Source organism: Squalius cephalus (assembly GCF_949319135.1).
Source record: "Squalius cephalus genome assembly, chromosome: 3".
Classification (NCBI taxonomy): domain Eukaryota; kingdom Metazoa; phylum Chordata; class Actinopteri; order Cypriniformes; family Leuciscidae; genus Squalius; species Squalius cephalus.
This window is the reverse complement of record NC_137124.1, coordinates 41,375,684-41,396,936: the sequence shown is the minus strand read 5'-3', so window position 1 is coordinate 41,396,936 and position 21,253 is coordinate 41,375,684. Positions and strand designations below refer to the sequence as shown.

At 38.5% G+C, this 21,253-nt stretch overlaps 1 protein-coding gene across 1 annotated transcript; it reads right to left on the bottom strand.

Moving 5' to 3' along the window:
• Positions 1 to 12,244: 12,244 nt before the first annotated feature.
• Positions 12,245 to 18,235, bottom strand: LOC307155262 (uncharacterized protein; the record flags this gene model as incomplete). Its single annotated transcript, XM_079865824.1, has 7 exons — positions 12,245 to 12,412; positions 12,523 to 12,749; positions 12,937 to 13,153; positions 13,253 to 13,636; positions 13,812 to 13,936; positions 15,805 to 15,924; positions 17,950 to 18,235. The coding sequence occupies 7 exons, from the start codon at positions 18,233 to 18,235 to the stop codon at positions 12,245 to 12,247; spliced, it is 1,527 nt and encodes a 508-aa protein (XP_079721950.1).
• Between the last annotated feature and the right edge of the window lie 3,018 nt (positions 18,236 to 21,253).

Here is a 21,253-nt window from a genome sequence, read left to right as displayed (position 1 = left end):
ACAAAGGAATATATTTAGAATAATGTAAGTAACCAGACAGTTTCTGGGTCCCATTGACTTCCATAGTATATTTTTTTCGTTTATAAGATCAAATAATAAATCTACTGCAGGATCTAGAAAAAATCTAATTGTTAATAAAACAGAAAATGTTGCTATTAGTAAACAAAAACTATTTCTAAAGCTAGGTCTTCTAAACATTAGATCACTCACACCTAAGGCAGTTATTGTAAATGAAATAGTCACAGATAATAGCTTCAATGTACTTTGCCTTACTGAAACCTGGCTTAAACCAAATGATTATTTCGGTCTAAATGAGTCTACTCCATCAGAATACTCCTATAAGCATGAGCCCCGTCTGATTGGTCGTGGCGGCGGTGTTGCAACAATCTATAGAGATATTCTCAATGTTACTCAGAAAATGGGTTATAAGTTTATTTCGTTTGAAGTAAATGTTACGCTCTTAGATGTTAGAAAAACATCCCTATTATCTCTAGCCTTGGCTACCGTATATAGACCGCCTGGGCCTTACGCTGATTTCCTAAAAGAGTTTGCAGATTTTCTCTCAGACCTATTAGTCAATGTCGATAAAGCATTAATTGTTGGAGATTTTAACATACACGTAGATAATCCAAATGATGCGTTAGGGGCTGCGTTTACAGATTTATTAAACTCCTTTGGGGTCAAGCAAAACGTTACCGGACCAACTCATCGTTTTAATCATACACTCGATTTAATTATATCACATGGAACCGATCCAACCGATATAGACATCATTCCACAAAGTGATGATGTCACTGACCATTACATGGTAACTTGCATATTACGTATTCCTGTAATATGTCATGCTGCGCTGCGTTATCGATCAGGCAGAACAATCCTTCCATCCACCATAGATAATTTTTCAAATAGCTTATTTGATCTGTCTCAGCTGCTCAGTGAACCCAAACAAATAGATGAACTAGAGGAATTAACTAGCACTATGAGCACCATTCTCTCTGGAATATTGGATATTGTTGCACCCATTAGATTAAAAAAGGTCAGAGAGAAAAGTAAAGCACCCTGGTACAACAATACTACGCATGTTCTAAAGAGAGAAACTCGTCATTTAGAGCGTAAATGGAAACAAACTAATTTAGAGGTCTTTAGAATCGCATGGAAAGACAGTATGTCACGTTATAAAAAGGCCCTAAAATCGGCCAGGGCTGAGCACCTCCGCAAACTAATAGAAAACAACCAAAACAATCCTAGGTTTTTATTTAAAACCGTGGCTAGACTAACAAATAAACAGATGTCACCTGAACAAAATATTCCGTTACAGTTTAGTAGAAATGATTTCATGAAGTTCTTCACTGAGAAAATAGAAAACATCAGAACCACAATTGTAAACGTTCAGTCCTCAATCGCGCCTTATAATCCAGCCTCAACTATCACCCCGCAAGAACAATTAAAGTGCTTTACAACTATAGAACAAAAAGAGTTAACCTGTTAAGCTGCAACCCCACTTTTGAAAAATCCCCAGAAATGACATACCCAAACTGAAACAGATACAGTTCATGATCCCTTTGCACTAAAAGCACAAGTATGATCTCATTTGAAAGCTGGCACCTGGCAGTTTATTGTAAATGTAGAATTCATTATTGTCATAATGAAAAATATAGTTATAAATAGCTTCAAAATTGTGTAAAGTTATTAGAAATGTATTTTTATGAAACATTTTCATGAAAATAAAATTGAAGTTGGCACTGTAGCAATCTAGAAATGCACTGCAGCTAAAGCCACATGTCTGACCATGTTATATGTAATATCTGAAGATGATAAGTCTAAAACTCTGTATTTAGTTAAATGTTTTTCAAGATCATGTCATGACTTTATTTTGATTAGACTCTAAAATGCTACTGATGTTTATAGTCATCTTCTAAGTCATCTATTCAGTCTATCGTCTCTATTGTTTTGTGGTGCAAACGATCCCCATTAAGTCTCAGTCTCCCCTGAACACATTCACACCTCTCCAGCCTGGTTATAACTGTATCAAATGCCCTTCTGGAATAAAGAAACATTTCAGTAAGCATTCCTATTTAGAAAAAAATCATAAAAGATAACTGCTAGACCTGGCAGGTGCACCTAGAGCTAGCTAGCATGTTAGCTTAGCACACCATCAATACACGACAATTTATGAGATTAAAACCATGTTTGTGCTCCAAACTTACTTTATAACGCAAGTCGAGTGTTTTAAATAATCTTCTGTGATCTAATTTGGCATCAGATAAAAAAATCAGACAGAAAATATACTATTTTATAGTATTCTGCACAATGATAGTCTATATAGATTAGCATTACATTATAAATATAATCTATTATTATGAAAATACCTGGCATGGCTTGAAAAACACAGGTAACTCAAATATCATTGCAATCATGTTTATTGTCTTCAAAACGTTTATATCTGCATGTTACATCCATTACAGCGATCTCTGTTTAGCTGTGTGTGTATCAGTGACGTCCTGGAATGTCACATGATCATGGCTCTTCTTCATGTTCCATATATGGACTATTATTGTGCATATAGCGCCCTCAGGCTATTGGTATGAATTGAAAACACAGTATATAGAGTACCAAGCGCTCATAATGATTACATCGACGCATTTGGGTATAAATTCAATAAATATTATTCCTGTCTATAGAAATCTGATGTAAACCTATGAGAATCTATCAATATTTCTCCAAATCTGCTCATTTTTTAGCTAAAGCCCAGAGGGACGTTGTTTTGTGAATCGCTGTCATGACGACAGCACAGAGTTTTTTTCTGAATGAAAGCGGCTGACGCTCATAATTCATATTAAAGGTATCGACTCATTTTTTCATTTCATAACTCCTGACACAAATTAAGAAATAACTGTCGCTATAAGTTTCTCAGAATACAATAGTGGTCAAATACTGAAACTTGAGTCTTATATCTTTTTAATGATGTATAGTTTGTCAAGGTATAACATTAAATCTGATAGTAACTTTGAACTAAATAATAAAAAAACTGCTTCAGTGCGCGGGCGCACTGGCAACGGTTAACAGGTTAAATAAACTTATCACTTCATCTAAAACAACAACATGTTTATTAGATCCTATACCCACTAAACTACTGAAAGAAGTGTTACCTCTAGTGGAAGAGCCTCTCCTCAATATTATTAACTCATCTTTATCTTTAGGTCATGTTCCAAGAACATTTAAATTGGCAGTTATAAAACCACTCATTAAGAAACCACAATTAGATCATAATAACCTAGCAAATTATAGACCCATTTCAAATCTTCCTTTTATGTCTAAAATACTAGAAAAAGTTGTATCCGCCCAACTGGGCTCTTTCTTGCAAGAAAATGACATCTATGAAAAGTTTCAGTCTGGATTCAGACCGCATCATAGCACTGAAACTGCGCTCATTAAAATCAAAAATGATTTACTATTAGCTTCTGACCAAGGCTGTATCTCAATACTAGTTTTACTTGATCTTAGTGCTGCGTTCGATACTATAGATCACACAATACTCTTAGATCGACTACAAAATTATACTGGTGTTCAAGGACAAGCATTAAGCTGGTTCAGATCATACTTATCTGACCGCTACCATTTTGTCTATTTAAATGGAGAAAAATGTATCATAACTCCAGTAAACTATGGAGTGCCGCAGGGATCTGTGTTAGGCCCTCTGTTATTCTCAATATATATGCTGCCACTTGGAAATATTAGAAGGAAACATGGAATTAGTTTCCATTGTTATGCTGATGACACTCAAATCTATATTTCATCACGGCCAGATGAAAACGCTAAATTATCCAAATTGACAGAGTGTGTTATAGATATAAAAGATTGGCGCGCAATTTTCTTTTATTAAATCCAGACAAGACAGAGGTACTAATCATCGGTTCAAAAAACCGCCCACAAAACCTCTCACACTACAACTTTAACATAGTAGGATGTCCTGTTACTTTATCCTCTACAGTAAAAGACCTGGGTGTTATACTAGACTGCAACCTGTCTTTTGAAAATCATATTTCATATGTTACAAGAACCGCCTTTTTCCACCTTAGAAACATTGCTAAGCTACGTAACATGCTATCAGTTTCTGATGCAGAAAAGTTAGTTCATGCATTCATGACATCGAGACTAGATTACTGTAATGCTTTATTAGCCGGTTGTCCTGCATCCTTAATAAACAAGCTACAGTTAGTCCAAAATGCCGCCGCTAGAGTTCTTACTAGATCAAGAAAATATGATCATATAACACCAATTTTATCATCACTACATTGGTTACCTATAAAGTTCCGTATTAATTACAAGGTATTGCTACTGACTTATAAAGCCCTAAACGGCTTAGCTCCAGTCTATTTAATGGACCTTCTATCGCCCTATAATCCATTGCGCTCTTTAAGATCACTAAATTCGAGGCTTTTGGTCATACCTAGGATATCTAGGTCCACCAAAGGAGGGAGAGCATTTTCACATTTAGCTCCAAAACTCTGGAATAGTCTTCCAGATACTGTTCGTTGCTCAGACTCGTTCTCCCAGTTTAAAACTAGATTAAAGACGCATCTCTTCAGCCAGGCATTCATATAATACTTTTAATCTTACAGTTAAATCCGACCTCTAGTTCATAGACGCCAGAGGAGAACTGGCCCCCGACTGAGCCTGGGTTCTCCCAAGGTTTTTTTTTTCTCCATCAGGTCACCTGATGGAGTTTTTTCGGTTCCTTGCCACTGTTGCCTTTGGCTTGCTCAGTTGGGGATATTTAATTTAATTAATCAATCAACAATACTATTGATCAGCATTACCAAACGTGAACGTTTTCCACTAGAAACAAACATTGATGTATTATTTTAATTTAATACTGTGAAGCTGCTTTGATACAATCTGTATTGTGAAAAGCGCTATATAAATAAACTTGACTTGACTTGACTTGACATCATAGAGATGGAAGCTAATTACGAAGGCTCGCGGACGGCTTTCCTCCGCAGGTTTCAGTGCAAGTGTACGATGTTTACGAGCAAGGAGTGGAGGTTCAGGCAGATCAAATATCTCCACCAAAGCATCTGCCACAAACTTCGCCTTCCAAACCTTCCGGAATTCCCACCAAGTGAAGATTGGATCTGCGGGAATAACACTCTAAATCGATGCACTTAGCTTGCAGTGAGGAAATCTCTTTCTGGAGAGAAACGACTGTTGTTGTCCAATCTGAGGTAGCGGTCTCCAGGTTTGTTAAGCGCTCACTCTGGGTTTTGAGGTCTTCTTTCAAAGATGAAAATGGGTTATGCATTTCTTCTTGTACCAGGGAAATTTTGCCTCGAATTTCAGTGTCGTGCGCGTCAAATTTGGCGTGAATTCCACTTTCAAGCCTGTTAATGCCATATTCGCAACACCCTCAGGCTGGAAAGTTCAACTGTTTCCAAAGACGAAATTTACATCAGTACATCAGCCAGCAAGGTGGTCTACGCTCCTGTCACATGTCGCAACTCACCCACCATCTCTTACTATGGAGTCAGAAGCATATGAGGTCGCTTCGTGCCATTCACATTCCAGGCGTGCTCCATCATGCAGCCGATGAGCTCTCACGACAGCCTGCGCTTGGTTCCCAGAACTCTCACTCCTCGGGTCAGCCCCTCCCTGGCGCATTCCTCTGAGGAAAGATCTGCTTTCTCAGAGACAGGGCACCTTATGGCACCCACGTCCAGACCTCTGGAATCTCCATGTCTGGTCTCTGGACGGGACACGGAGGTTCTAGTTGTCCTACCCCAGGAGGTAGTGAACACCATCACTTCGGCGCGAGCACCGTCTACGAGACACACTTACGCCTTGAAGTGGAACCTGTTCTTTCGAATGGTGTTCTCACCGAGAAGACCCCCAGACTTGCCTGATCAGGTATAGCTCCTAAACGGAAGCCCAAGCCCAGCCAGGGGGCACTCTGGCTGGGGAGGGAGGTCGAAAATGACCGCGATGGATCACTGGGAGTCTTAAGCACCAGGGCCTTCAAGGAAGTGACCTGAGCCGGAGAGGGTGCACTCTGGCTGGGGAGAATGAATTCAATCTCCACTGTGGTGGAGCTCTGAAAAAACATAAAACCTCCAGGAAAAAAGACGGGCTGATTGTCTGAAAAGTGCATCCCAGGCAGGGTGCAGCCTTCCTGGGCACGAATCAAGCTCAAATGCCCTTGGCGGGTTTGACTGTGGGCTTGACTCTGGAGTCAAAAAAAAAAGTCCAATAAATTCGAAAAAGTCCATAAATATGCTGGCTACACTGCAAAAAATGCATTTCTTGAAACAATCAAAATTCACTTGAATTAGTTAAAGTGAACTAAAATCAAGCAAAAAAATCTGCCAATGGGGTAAGCAAAACTGACTTGATAAGAATTCTTGAAAATAGCATAAATATCTAGTCACTGATAAATACAATTGAATCTTAAAACTAGAAAAAAAATGCTTAAAACTATTCAGTTTTTACTTATTATGAGAATTAAATAATAAATAAATTTAGTGAAAATTGCATTAAAACTAGAATATTTATCTAAACTAGAATCTTAAATCTAATCACTAATATACTGTTGGTCTTAAAACTAGACAAACATGCTTAAAACTATGCAGTTTTCTCTTTTTTTAAGCACTGAATATTAAGTCATTTTAGTGAAGATTGCATTAAAACTAGAAAATTGGATCTTAAATTCAGCTTATTTAGATTTAGATTTTTTTAAGATGCGAGACCTGAAAATAGATAAAAATTCTTGAAACAATCCAATAAACGAATATAGTACAAATATTTACATTTAGGCAAGGCAGGCAAGGCAAGTTTATTTATATAGCACATTTCATACACAATGGCAATTCAAAGTGCTTTACATAGAAGAAATTAAAATAATAAAAGAAATAGGAATAATTAAAACAGTTTAAAAAAATAAAATAAAATACAGTACAAACAGTCGGACGAACATTGGCACAGTGCTCATTCAGTAAATGCACAGCTAAACAGAAGTGTTTTGAGTCTGGATTTGAATGTGACTACAGTAGGAGCACATCTGATCTCCTCTGGAAGCTGGTTCCAGCTGCGGCTGGCATAATAGCTAAAAGCGGACTCGCCATGCTTAGAGTGAACCCTTGGTATTTCTAGTTGATATGATCCTAGTGATCTGAGTGTTCTGTTGGGTTTATATTCAGTAAGCATATCTGCAATGTATTGAGGTCCTAGGCCATTGAATGATTTATATACCAGTAATAATACTTTAAAATCAATCCTAAATTTAACTGGGAGCCAGTGTAAAGACCTGAGGACTGGTGTGATGTGTTCATATTTTCTGGTTCTGCTCAGAATCCTGGCGGCAGCGTTCTGTATGAGCTGCAACTGTCTTATGGTCTTTTTGGGAAGGCCAGTGAGGAGTCCATTACAATAATCCACCCTGCTGGTGATGAAAGCATGAACAAGTTTCTCTAAGTCTTGTCTGGAAACAAATTTAAATGAATAATCAAACAACATATTCAGTTTAGCTGAAGATTTATTAAAGAACATCCTCTTTAACAAATGGAGCATATAAAGCAGGATGAAGGCTGACTCTTGACACTTGAAAAGAAAAAAAACATGGCACATCAACAGCAAATGTTCTGCATAGCATACACTGTATTAACCTCAAACAGCTTTAAACAGCAATTACTCAATGAATATATTACATTAATACAATTGATTTAAGAAACACTACTGAAAAAGCAGGGAAATCTCATAATAGCACAAATCAAGTATAATATAATGGGGAACAAAACAAAAAATAAAAACAAACCTCAGTTTGCAACCGTATTTATTCAACAAACATTTTCCATTCCTGAATGGCCTTTTTATAAGAGGGGGTTGCATCCTGCTCATGGAGGACATCTGCCAGAACTTGTGTTTGCAACACAGACAAGAGTGTAGCAATACACTTGGGATAGGTCAGGTGCAGGGCCGGCCCGCGGCATAGGCGGTATAGGCAAATGCTAAGGGCGCCACTCATCCATAGGGGCGCCAGAATGAGTGAACGAGTGATTTTTTTATTTTTTTTTTACATTTTTTTTTTTATAATAGGCTACTATTTTAAAACCATTAATTCGAAATACTACCAAATAAAGCAAAAAAAAAAAAAAAAAAAAAGTCCGGCTCTTCAATCTTCCCCCGCCCATCGAGTGCTTGAAGTGCGTCAGAAACAGAGCGCGCGTGCGATCAGTTGTTGGTAATTTGTTGTGTAGCGTGCCCGACGCCGCATCCAATGTAGACAGCACTGCTTTTGTTAACACACAGCTCGTAGAAACGGGCCTGGCAGCTCGCGCCAGTTCTAGACACGGTGAAAGTTTCCTGATTGTGACGGAAGGCCGAATTTACATGACACATTATAAATGAGCATAGTCTGCGATAGATACAGTGCCAAAAAGAAGAGAAGAGGATAAAGACAGAGGTAAAGTGATGTAGTGAATGAACAATTTATTGCATAGGAGAAAGATACTATAATTTCATGGCAGTTATTTTTACCTTAAACTTAATGTTAGCAGTTGTTCTGAGTTCTGAGTCCCCAGACTGTGATTTTGTAACAATCATGTCAGTTTTAAGACGCTTTTTTATTATCACTTTTTTATTAATGTTTTACTCTACAGTTGTGCAGTTTTGGGGGGATACAGTACAGGCCAAAAGTTTGGAAACATTACTATTTTTAATGTTTTTGAAAGAAGTTTCTTCTGCTCATCAAGCCTGCATTTATTTGATCAAAAATACAGAAAAAAATGTAATATTGTGATATATTATTACAATTTAAAATAATTTGTTTTCAATTTATTATACTTTAAATTATCATTTATTTCTGTGATGCAAAGCTGAATTTTCAGCATCATTACTCTATCACATGATCCTTTAGAAATCATTCTAATATGATGATTTATTATGAGTGTTGGAAACAGTTCTGCTGTAATGTGTGTGTGTGTGTGTGTATATATATATATATGCTAAATCATGAACACAATGACAGGGTGAAATGGGCTGTGATGCACGGGGCGCCAGGTAAAATCTTGCCTAGGGCAGCAAATTGGTCAGGGCCGGCCCTGGTCAGGTGGAATGCATAGTAATATGCCAGGAGGTAGAGAAGCCCCTCGTGAAGCAAATCTTTCCCAAAGGTTACAGCTGGAGTTGTACCTACAACCACCATGCAGTTCTCCTCACCAACCAGCAAGACAGGACTGGAAAGCACACGCCGGTGGACGAAGGTATCAGGATCCTCTGAGGGCTAGAAAACCAAATATATAAATATAGAATTTAGACTACAAACACAGCAAACAAAGCTAAATAAGTAGTCAAGTCATCCTCATTTATATAGTGCTTTTAACAATATAGATTGTTTCAAATCACATTTACAGTAATAATATGGAATTACAGTAACAGAGATCGTTTGGGCTTTACAGCAGCTATAAAGTTATTGTCCAGCTAAAGTTAGTTTTGATTGATTCACTTCCGCTAAACAACATTTTAACTGAAAACAGAAAACTTTGATGTGTTCTGGCAGTCCATTTGCATAGCAACAGTTTTTGGTCAAGTAATGTTTTTTTCATTTGTTGTGGGATGGAAGTGGTTAATGAATAAATATGGAAGCATCCCAGAGCAAGACAGTTTCAACTACTCTAAATATTTCTTTTGAGAGATGGGTTTTGCTTAAATATGCTCAAATAATTTTTATTTTCAGTAAATTTTATATTAATTTTAAATAAAAATTAACAAATTAATTTGTTATATTAATAAAATAAAAGCCACTTTTAAGCTATTTTTATCAGTTTCAGTTGTTGGTGTACTGCTTTGTGGGACTGAGGGTAGTATAAGTACATATATGCGATGCACCCAATATTAAACATTTATAATTTAGGCCATTTACATGTAATAGCATTTAACGCCTTTCAAAATGATGGGTTATTATGGGTATTTTTTTCTACCCAAAGGCTGGGATGAGGTAACTTTATCGGTTATTTTTTTCTTTTGAGTAGCCAGATTAGGATGTTTTTAAACCAAGTATTTTGTTGAGAGGGTAGGCATCTTAAAGGGTTAGTTCACCCAAAAATTAATATTCTGTCAGTAATTACTCACCCTCAACCCCGTAAGACCTTCTTCGGAACACAAATTAAGATATTTTTGATGAAATCCGATGGCTCAGGAGGGGCTCCATTGACAGCTATTAAATTAACACTTTGAAGGCCCAGAAAGGCAGGAAAGACATTGTTAAAATAGTCCATGTGACTACAGTGGGTTAACCTTAATGTTATGAGGCGACGAGAATACTTTTTGTGTGCCAAAAAAACGAAATAATGACTTTATTTAACAATTTCTTCTCTTCTGTATCAGTCTCCGATGCGCGTTCACGAGAGCACCATGACATATGCACCTGTGTGTGTGTGTGGTGATGACGCAGGAGCTGGCATTCTGACATATGACCAGAAAACGCAGGGCTATGTTTACAAGCAGAGGAAGACGCAAGCACAACATAAAACAGTTCAGAACTATGTCTGCAGATTTCGACACAGAGGATGAATTGCATTTTTTTAAACCAGAATATACAGAGAATGAACTAAAAGAGATCGAAGAGGCTGGAACACAACAACAGTCACAGGCTTCTGAAAGACAGAGAACAATGAAGAGCTAGTGGTGTAGATGTCATCAGTGCTAAGCGATGCCTACTGAACAGGAGAGTGTGTGCTACACCGATTGTGATATTGTCATGCCACATCTTGAAAGTCTGGATAATTCAGACGATGAGGTGACACATGTATCTCGCTGTATAACAGAGGATCCCGGCTTTCCACACGCATGTGTCGTGGTGCTCTCGTGAACGTGGGTCGGAGACTGATACGGAAAAGAAGAAATTGTTCAATAAAGTCATTATTTTGTATTTTTGGTGGACAAAAAGTATTCTCGTCACTTCATAAAATTAAGGTTGAACCACTGTAGTCACATGGACTATTTTAATTATGTCTTTCCTACATTTCTGGGCCTTCAAAGTGTTAATTATATAGCTGTCAATGGAGACAACTCACACTTAAAACTCACCATAAGAACATGGAAAAGAGCCTCACTGATTGGGACCACTTTCTTGGGTACTGCAGAGCCAGATGGGAAGAGCAGTGGTAGGGCGGTAAAAACAGCAATGGCATGTTCAACTAGTAAAACAAACACACAAGAGTGGAGATCTATATTGATATGCACTAAGAAATTTAACACTTTATAATAAGTATACAGTAATAAAGTACTTGCAAATAATTAGCAAACTATTAGTTTATAGTTAATTTATAGTTAACATATTGTAGTATCTACATTGTTAATATATTAATAGGCTATATACAAATAGTGAGTTCACTGTCATTGTAATTAACAATTATTATTGTTTAATTAGCTTGTAGTAAAGGAATTTTCGATTGGTTATTAGGAGTAAATAGTTCTCTTTAAATTGAGAAAGGAAAATGGAAAACGTCATTAAAGGACAAGTTCGGTATTTTACACTTAAAGCCCTGTTTACAGATCGTTTCTGATGAAATAGAACGGTTAAGATTACATTTTGGACAAATGCTGCTGTCCCGAGAATTTTAGATTTCTTTCGCTTTCCCCCCACCTACAGAATGGGTGCATAGGTGCATTGGAACAGTCCTTCCTAAAATGCATTAAACCTTCGTTTACAAAGATGTGAAACTCACCGAGTGGTCAGGGGTCTTCACTGATATGCTCAAGCATCTTTTGCAGCGATTTTTGTGTGAGCATATCAGTGAAGACCCCTGACCACTCGGTGAGTTTCACATCTTTGTAAACGAAAGTTTAATGCATTTTAGGAAGGACTGTTCCAGTGAACCTATGCAACCATTCTGTAGGTGGGGGGGAAAGCAAAAGAAACCTAAAATTCTCGGGACAGCAGCATTTGTCCAAAATTTAATCTTACCCACTAACCGTTCTATTTCATCAGAAACGATCTGTAAACAGGGCTTTAAGTGTAAAATACCGAACTTGTCCTTTAAGTGCTTTAAACCAACCTTTATTAGACATTAATTGCGTTCATATTCAGTGTTTCTTAAAATGTTTACAAATACATGTAAACAATAAAATACAAATACTGAGCAGTTAACTTACTATTAGTTTGCAAATGATTTTCTAGTACTTTATTACTTTATTTATTTTAAAGTGTTACTGAAATTAGGTGTGTGGGTATTATCTATAAAGAATCAATCAATCAATAAAATACAGCTTTACCTCCATTTAATGTCCTTGGAGGCTTCATGACTTTCTTCATGACACCATAAAACTGAACCTTGGAGTAGAAGGTCTCCCACCTGCCTTTCACCTCAGAAATGTATTGGCAATTGTTCGGCTCAATGATTCTCTGCAGTTCATCCATTGTCTGAGAGAAATAATTATTGAAAGTTATAAGAATCATCAACCTGTACGTCTGCAGTTAGGTAGATGATATGTTTTACATCATACATATAAATTATGCTTCTGTGTACTCACATGGTCCAGTTCTTTGAAGCACGGGTATGCCTGTAAAATTTGTGTGGGTCTGTCTTGCTCCTTCAAAGTATCTGAGTCAATGAAATTTCTTCTGGACTGGAACTCCAGGTCTAATAGATGAGTTACAGCAGCTTTGTTTGGCTTCTTTGCTTTGTACATTTCTCGTAGAGTCCTGTAATGTCGTGCCTGTGTTTTCTGGCTGTCAAGGCTGTTGTTTGGACCATCGGCTATAATTCAGGCATACGATATAATTAGAATATATCATTGAACAAGATGCACAAAATCAACAATTCAAGAATGTATGCCACATAAAAATAAATAAGGCAGAATTAGGCTTACATATATTACCAAATATTATGGTATTACTTGTTGCAAAAATTCTATACATTTTATAGTACATTTTTATGTACATACATGCTTCATCGATGCTGTCATTTTCTTGCCGTGGGGTGCTTGATTTTGAAGGTGAGGATAGATGAAGTGTTGATGCACTGGAATCAGCATCATAGTCACTTGCCACTGCAGCAGAAGGTTCTTCGTCCAGGCGGGCTCTCTTGGAATGAGGGGGTTTGGCCTTCACGGGACTTCGGATATTTGAAAGTCGCTTCATGAGCTTTTTGGCAACAGTGTCCTGTACGACAGAACAAAAGCATCAATGAATTGTTTTGAAACAATGTTAGCAGAAAAACATACTTTAAATATAAATATTCAAGTAAACAAAGTCACTTACCCACTCGTGACTAGATCCAGTTGACTTATCTTTTATCATAGGGTAGTATTCCACTAACCGCTTTGCCATGGCAAGAACTTCATGTTTAGTGGGGTATTTGTAGTCATCTGAAGAGGCTCTTGCAATTGAGATCATATTTGTCATGGTATTTCGGATGAGCCGGCAGAAGAGCTCCTTTGATAAGGTGACTTCACCCTCTTTTCCAAGACGCTGCTGCTCAAAGTATGCACGTCTCACGTGTTGTAGTTCACTGTCAGTGAAGAGAACGTATTCTGGGCTGGGTAACTTCATAAACTTTGAAGTGCTGGGGTCGTCTCGTTTTGAACTTTCATTATGTTCATCATCTGTTGATGAACCTTGGGTTTCAACAGGAATCGTGTGCCCCTAAAATACAAATGTTTACTGTACATTAATCAAATCAAAGTCATTTTATTTTCAGAGCATCTCACTTGTATGTATAAGTGTTAATCTTTAACGACACCAACTTACATATGGTGTGGCTAAAGTACTGAAAACAGTTGAAAAATATCCAAAACACAAGTATTTTAAGTAAAATTACCTGTTCTTCCTTATGAGTCATAAGCCAAATGGCTTTGCGCCGCAGGAAGTGCTCAGGACCAGGAAAAAGATCTCGGATATCATCTCGTGAGAGAGTTGGTAAAATCTCTTCCCCAATGTTAGCAGCTTAGATCAGAACACATGTAAATATGTTAGTTAGCATAGCTCAGGTTTCTAAGCGTTATACTTTGTATACAGAACTTTTCAGATATTGTAAAAATATATCCACATCATTATAACTATTTAGTTCACCCAAATAGAGAAATTTCTGTTTTGTAACATGGACCTAACAGGGCAGAAATGTTAAATCTATGAAATGATTTATGAGTGAAAATAAAACAGGCAATAATGATAACAGCTTCGTAACACTTGACAATAAGGTTATTTTTATTAGCATCAGTAAATTCATTAAGTATTATGAAAAAGCAATAAACAGTTGTAGAGCATTTAACAATGGTTATTTCATAACAATCATACAATGAAATATTTGTACTACTATTAACCAATATTAGAGTATACACATTTAAATAAAAAATGTAGGTAACGCTTTATAATAACTGCATGCTATGAATCATTAGTTAAGCATTAGTAAATAGTTAGGCTAATTCATAATTTATAAAGCATTAGTAGACATTAATAAGCAGTTTATAAATACAGCTAGGCAATAAATGCTTTATTTATAACTTAAGCATATCGATTATGTTAAATAATGGTATTCTCATACTATTATTACTGTATTTTCAGTTATTTAAGAGTTGTCAGTGGTTCAAGATCAGTTTGAATGTGCAAGTAAATGATTAATAAACGGTTAAAAAGGTACATGTATACATATTATTTAGACATACTGTATGTGTTAATAAATGCTTTATTGACATGAATTCTTACTGTAATTCATGATAAATTCAGGTAGTTATAAAGCATTTAGTAGTGGTCAGTTAACTATTTTTGTGAGCTCATCTAAAGTGAGGACTAGTTATGCCTCGTAAAGCATTTTCAAAAGAGATTTAAAAGGCTCAGTTACCTTCTAAAGTTTAGGTTCTCAATCCTGGTCCTGGGGACCCACACCTCTGCACAGTTATACTCTCCCTCATTTAACACACCTGATTCAGATCATCAGCTCGTTAGGAAAGAGCTCTATGAACTGAACTTGGTGTGTCAGGCTACGTTTACACGTGGCCAGCTATTTTCATAAACAGACATTTCACCCTCTCCGTTTACAAAAATAACATTGTGCACACCTGTCAGTTTTCAAGTCAAATTTTCCTTCTCCCGTCAAACAACTAAAACAACAAGGCATGTTTCGTACTTCACAGCGGCGATATATTTGCTTACATTTACTCTCAGGAATTGTACCCAGTGTTGCAGATCCTACTTTTCTTTCAATACAGAACAATGAGTCTGGAATGGGACCTACAGTTGCCACTTTAACATGTACCTGTACTGCAACTGTCAGTGTCCTATGATCAGGACAAGTCCAATTTACCGTTGAATTTTGAGGTGTAATCGATCCGATACTACTAAGAAATAAAGGACAGAACAAGTCTTCTTCTGTCGTTGGTGATTTAACACTTACATGAGGTCCGGAAGCACTTTGTGGCATTTTTGTGCAAACATAACAGTCACCCTTTTTTCCTGTAGACTTAGCAGTGAAGTTGGCTAACCTCCACCACATATTGGAGGCAAACACATGTGGTTCGTCTTCGTGGGCCAACCAGGTTTCATTACCACTGCTAACAAGGGCTTGTGTATAAATGAGCATGCTTGTCAGCACGAGCAGGTGTAATAGCAACTTTGCAGACATGGCTCAATGGATTCAATGAAAATTATTGCTAATCTCAATCAGCAATCTCGTTCTTCGTCTACTTCTCTTCCTCGCTCTCCTTTCGATCAGTGCTGGAGGTCCACTTCCGCATAGGCTTATGCGTTCCCCTGGGATGGAGCTGCCTTCACTCTGCTAGCATGGATCCACTGCGGCTGGAGGTCAGTCAGAAAACCGGTCCTCGTCACAGCGATCACCGTGGCAGGCCCCAGATAGTTTGGTTCCCCAAGTTTCGTGGGCTTCAGACACTTTATCAGCACCTGTTGTCCTGGAACGAAAGGATGAGTTGGCTTTTCTGAGGGAAGAGGGAGAGACAGAGAAACATCACCATTTATGCCATTCAAAGTTCTAACAAGGGAATCCACATAATCTGCGATGATCACCTCCGTGTCACCTGTGGAAAGATTGCCAGCGCGACCTCTGACCCAAGGGGTCGGGAAAGGTCTACCCATGAGAATTTCGAATGGAGACATTTTTGTGGTGGCTGATGGAGACATTCTCATTTCTGTCAATACGGCAGGCAACAAATCAACCCAATTTCTGCCCGTATCTAGACACGCTTTATTAAGACGTTCTTTTATCGTTTTGTTAGTCCTCTCGACGTTCCCAGAAGACTGTGGAGCGTAGGGAATGTGAAAATGCCAATTAATATTAAGCTCTTTGGCTAATAATTGCGTGACTTTAGAAGCAAACGGAGTTCCATTGTCGCTTGCTATAACGGTTGGAATGCCGAAGCGCGGTATAATTTCTTTTGCAAGAACCTTTACTACCGTCTTTGCATTTTCTTTGCCACACGGAAAAGCTTCTGGCCACTTAGAAAATCGATCAATAATCACAAGCAAATATTTGTTATTTCCACATGGAGGCATGTGTGTAAAATCGATCTGTAAATATTGAAAAGGAAGTTCAGGATGCGGTAAAGCATCATAGGCGATTGCCTTGTGCCGATTTGTTCGTGCACACACCAGGCACGCATCCAATATTAATAAAGTGTTCCTTCGAACGTTTGCTATGCAATATGATTGATTCAGATTTTGTATCACTTTCTCTTTTGATACATGCGATACACCATGATAATGCCTACACAACATTACAATGGTGGATGCAGGTAGTGCTATTCTACCCTGTTTATCTCTCAGAATACCAGCTTGATCTGGTTTTACTTCATTGGCTGCCCAATGATTCAAATCATCTTGAGTAGGATTCGCTTGTAGTATCTTTATGTCCAAATCATTAGTCAATGACGAATTCATCATTGGCACTTCAGTGCTTTGGTCATTTACATGTGGGCTACGTATCGCCTCTTTTGCTGCCCATTTTGCTACTTCATTTGCAAATCTGTTTCCTTTTGCTTCATCAGATTCACCTGTCTTATGACCAGCTACTTTAATGACAGCAAGCTTTAATGGTTGCCGTGCTGCACTAATTAGCTCGGCCACAATATTATGATGCGAAATTGGTTTTCCGTCGGAGGTTTTGACATTTCTTTCCTCCCACAATTTAGCAAAATCATGGACTACACCATACGCATATTTGGAGTCAGTGTATATGTTAATGCACTGACCTTTTGCCAATTGACAAGCTCTTGTTAGAGCAATCAACTCTGCAACTTGTGCTGATTTATATGGCAGCGAATATGCTTCAATTACATTATCGGGCAATTCAACAATAGCATAACCACACAAATATGTACTGTCATTTGGCTTAAAACAGGATCCATCGATATACCAATTCCGTCCCTCCTCTAGGACAGATGTAGATACATCTGGCCTACAGGCAGTCGACGTCTGGATCCTGGTCAGGCAGTCGTGGTCGTCACTCTGAAATTCACCTTGTGTCAGTAACCTGTGCAAATGTACAGTGGGACCGTGAACAACAGAGGTTACTTTCAAAGTTAAATTAGCAGTGGCTAACAATATAGCCTCATAGCCTGAACGGCGTTGAGCAGTCATATGCTGTGTAGAAATATTATGCATAATAGCTCCGACCTGATGAGAAGTGTGTACAGTTAATGGATGAGATAAAACAACCCTTTCAGCATCCTGTACCATGATCGCTGTAGCAGCCACTGCGCGCAGACAGGCAGGGAGACCCCTAGCCACTGAATCAAGAGTTTTGGACAGATAAGCGATTGGACGAAAAGTACCGCCATGATCTTGGGCCAGGATTCCCGCAGCAGTTCCTCCACTTTCGTGAATATACAGGTGAAATTCGCGAGAGTAACAAGGGAGGCCGAGGGCGGGAGGCCTTAGGAGAGAGGATTTCAAATGTCTGAATGCCTGATCCATTTCAGCAGTCCATGTAATGTCCTCTCTATCACCCAGCGTGGCTTCTCGCAGGAATTTGTCATACATTGAGCAATTAGGAACCCATAGCCTGCAGTAATTAACCAGTCCCAGAAAGCTTTGCATTTGCTTCCGTGTTGATGGAGGCTTGAATGCAGCGATGGCTGTGACCCTGTCAGCAGACAGACGGACTTGGCCTTGTGACAGTTCATGGCCCAAGTAGGTGACTTTTCTCTGCACCCACTGGAGTTTCTCTTTGGATGCCTTGAATCCAGCCTCAGCTAGAATATTGCAGACAATTGTGGAGGCAGCAGCACACATCTCTGCAGAGGCGCCAGTGACTAGGATGTCATCCGCATACTGGAGCAGACAAGTCTCTGGAGGGAGTTTGGCATCCTTCAGTGTAGCTTGCACTACGGCGGAGAAAATGGCTGGAGAATCTCGTAGGCCCTGGGGAAGCCTTGTCCATTGGAATTGACAATTTCGATAACAAAACGCAAACAGTGGCTGAGTTTCAGGATCCACAGGAATGCTGAAAAAGGCAGAGCTTAAATCAATAACAGAAAAAAAAAAATGCATGTTCTGAAGGAATAGAATTGATTATAGTCTGTACATCTGGCACAATTGGTGCAAGTGGTTTTATCAAATCATTAATTTTCCTCAGGTCTTGCGTTAAACGCCAAGAACCATTTGCCTTTTTGATAGGATTAATTGGTGTGTTATAAGGTGAATGAGTGCGAACCAGGATGCCTTGAGCCAATAGCTGTTCTATGAGGGGGGCAATTCCCTCCTCTTTTTCCTTTGAAAGCGGATATTGTTTTTGAAACACAGGCCTAATGGTTATCAAATTTGCCCTGTAGGGCCGGACATCAATTAGCCCTACGTCATCCTTGTGTTCCGCCCACAATTGAGGGTTGACGCCCAAAATTTCCTGTGGCAGCACACTTGCAGGCAAATCATCGACAAGAGCACTTCCTGTGTCGGTTGTGATGGAAAAAGCTGCAGGAAACATAAGTGTCAGAGAGTCAGCATCAAAATTCAATTTCAGACCAAGTTTATGCATTAAATCTCTACCCAACAGGCAGAATGGTGAATTCGGTATGATTGCAAAGTCATGCATTTTAAACAATGATGGTACATCCTTAGAAGTAACCGGTAAAGGTGGTGACATTTCACATTTTACTGGAACGTTGTCAATTCCGATAGAACTGATTGTCTTTCCAGTGATCAGGCCTTCATAAAAGTTTGATGATAATGATGATACGCTGGCACCTGAATCGACGAGAAATGCATATGGTTTATGATCAACATTTAATTCAATGAATGGCAAAACATTTGACTTGTTACCATAATTTAACGTAATCATTGAAAAGGTAGGCTCCTGTGTATGCACCCTCAGTCATTGTTTTCTCCATTCAGTTGGATACTGTCTGTTCTGTGAGGAAGGGCGCAAGGAGGGGGCTTTTGGGCCGCAGCCATCAGAGCGCCGAAACATCTGGTTTCCATTAGTCTGCTGCAGCTCAACTCTCCTTCTGCAAAACTTGGCAATATGCCCAGGACGGCCACAGCAGAAGCAAGTGAGAGGCTGTTTAGAGTTATTAAACGGACGAGTCTTAACCTGCTCAGAATTAACTTGCAACATTAATGGAATTTTTCCTTTAGAGTCGAAAGCACCGGCACATGAAAGTTCACGTAAACGCTTGCCAAGGTCATCAACTGACATCGTAAAAAGATTATTTGTCGTAAGTCGAATTAATTGTGCAGTCTTGCTGTGCATGTTGTTCAAAAACGTGTTCACAAACAACAGACAATTGTCATCATCGATCGGAAGTGCTGATTCCTCAATCCACACACGCTTAAATCTATTAAAAAATAAAGTTGGCGTCTCGCCAGGCTTCTGCTTTGTATTTGCGGCATGCGAAATATCTTGTTTAGTAGATGACAACTTTAGCAAAAACGCAGTTACTTGTTTGAAAAAAAGTTTAAGTTTACTCGGATTGGCCCATATCCAACCTTTTTCCGATTCATCGTCATCGTCATCATCTTTAAATCTCAAACCACGAAATGATTTGGAGAGGTCAATCGGTTCAGGGTCTGTTTTCACAAGACGATGTGACGGTGGTACATCATTAACAGGATCCAAAAGATCAACCGCTTCAATTAATTCTTCCTCCGTAATGTCAGCAGGAAGGGTTTTGGTCAATATAAAGCGATAATCACGGCCAGTCAACTGACTGTAAGCAGTTAAACGCTTCAAAACAGAAACATAATGATGCAGGGTTTTGGACGGATCTGGCAGTTCTTTACAGATAGCCATTACTTCAGAAATGTTTAACGGATGAACCTTAAAAATCCATCTGAAGTTTCAACGAAAGGAAAAGCAGTGGCTTGTTTTAAGTCTGGGTACAATCTATTTCTAGCAGGTTTTTCAGCGGGAGCTTGAATGCTCTCATATTTGGGAGGGAGGGGTTGCAGCGTCTGTGTCTCTTCCAACAGAGACTTTTTTTCCTCTTGCGGAGAACTTTTTTCTGTGTCTGACTGAGGGACAGAGACGGCAGAAACTGCACTTTTCCTCACAGCCAATTCAGGGTTTGGAAAACTATTATTTGCAGTATTCTTAACTCTTACTGGACCTTGATCCCAATATTTTTTCATGCTTTGCCAAGTTTTAAAAGATTTCTCCATATAAGAAAAATCCCATTGCGGATCGCCCCAATTTCCAAAAATCATATCTTTTGCACTTTGCATGTCAGCGTCTTTAAATGACCCCTCTCGAGGGAATGGGTCTAATTGTGTTTTGCCCGTCGACCATCCTACCAGGTTCGACAGATAGGGCTCAGTATAAAAAGCTTGGTCGTTTCGATTCATAAAATCTTTTGGAGATTCATCAATTAACGGAGGAGATATTTTATTGCCCATTTTAAGCCACACAAAAATTTCTCCTCAAATTCAAAGCAAACAAATTTCAAAACAGTCAAATAGAGAACAGAAGAGAACAATTCTGCAGTTACAATTGTTAGTACATTTGGCCAAAGAAACAAAGAGATAAAAAGAATAGAAAAGGAAGAGATCAAAATAAACTATGTATTGTATCATTCACTCACAACCACAAAAAAAGGAACGGAGCACTTTGAAATACCTCGCGACAATATTTCCTTCTTACAAAAGTAAGGTAAAACCAAAACGCAGAAAAAGTGATCAATTTTTTCTCACGCTCTTCTTGTATTAATTAAAGCACAAGGAACACCCAAAAAGCAACGATAAAAGATCACTGTCTTTTGTCGTTCTTCCCGTCTCAATTAAAGCGATAGAAAGTGTTTAATTTTACCTTAATTAAAC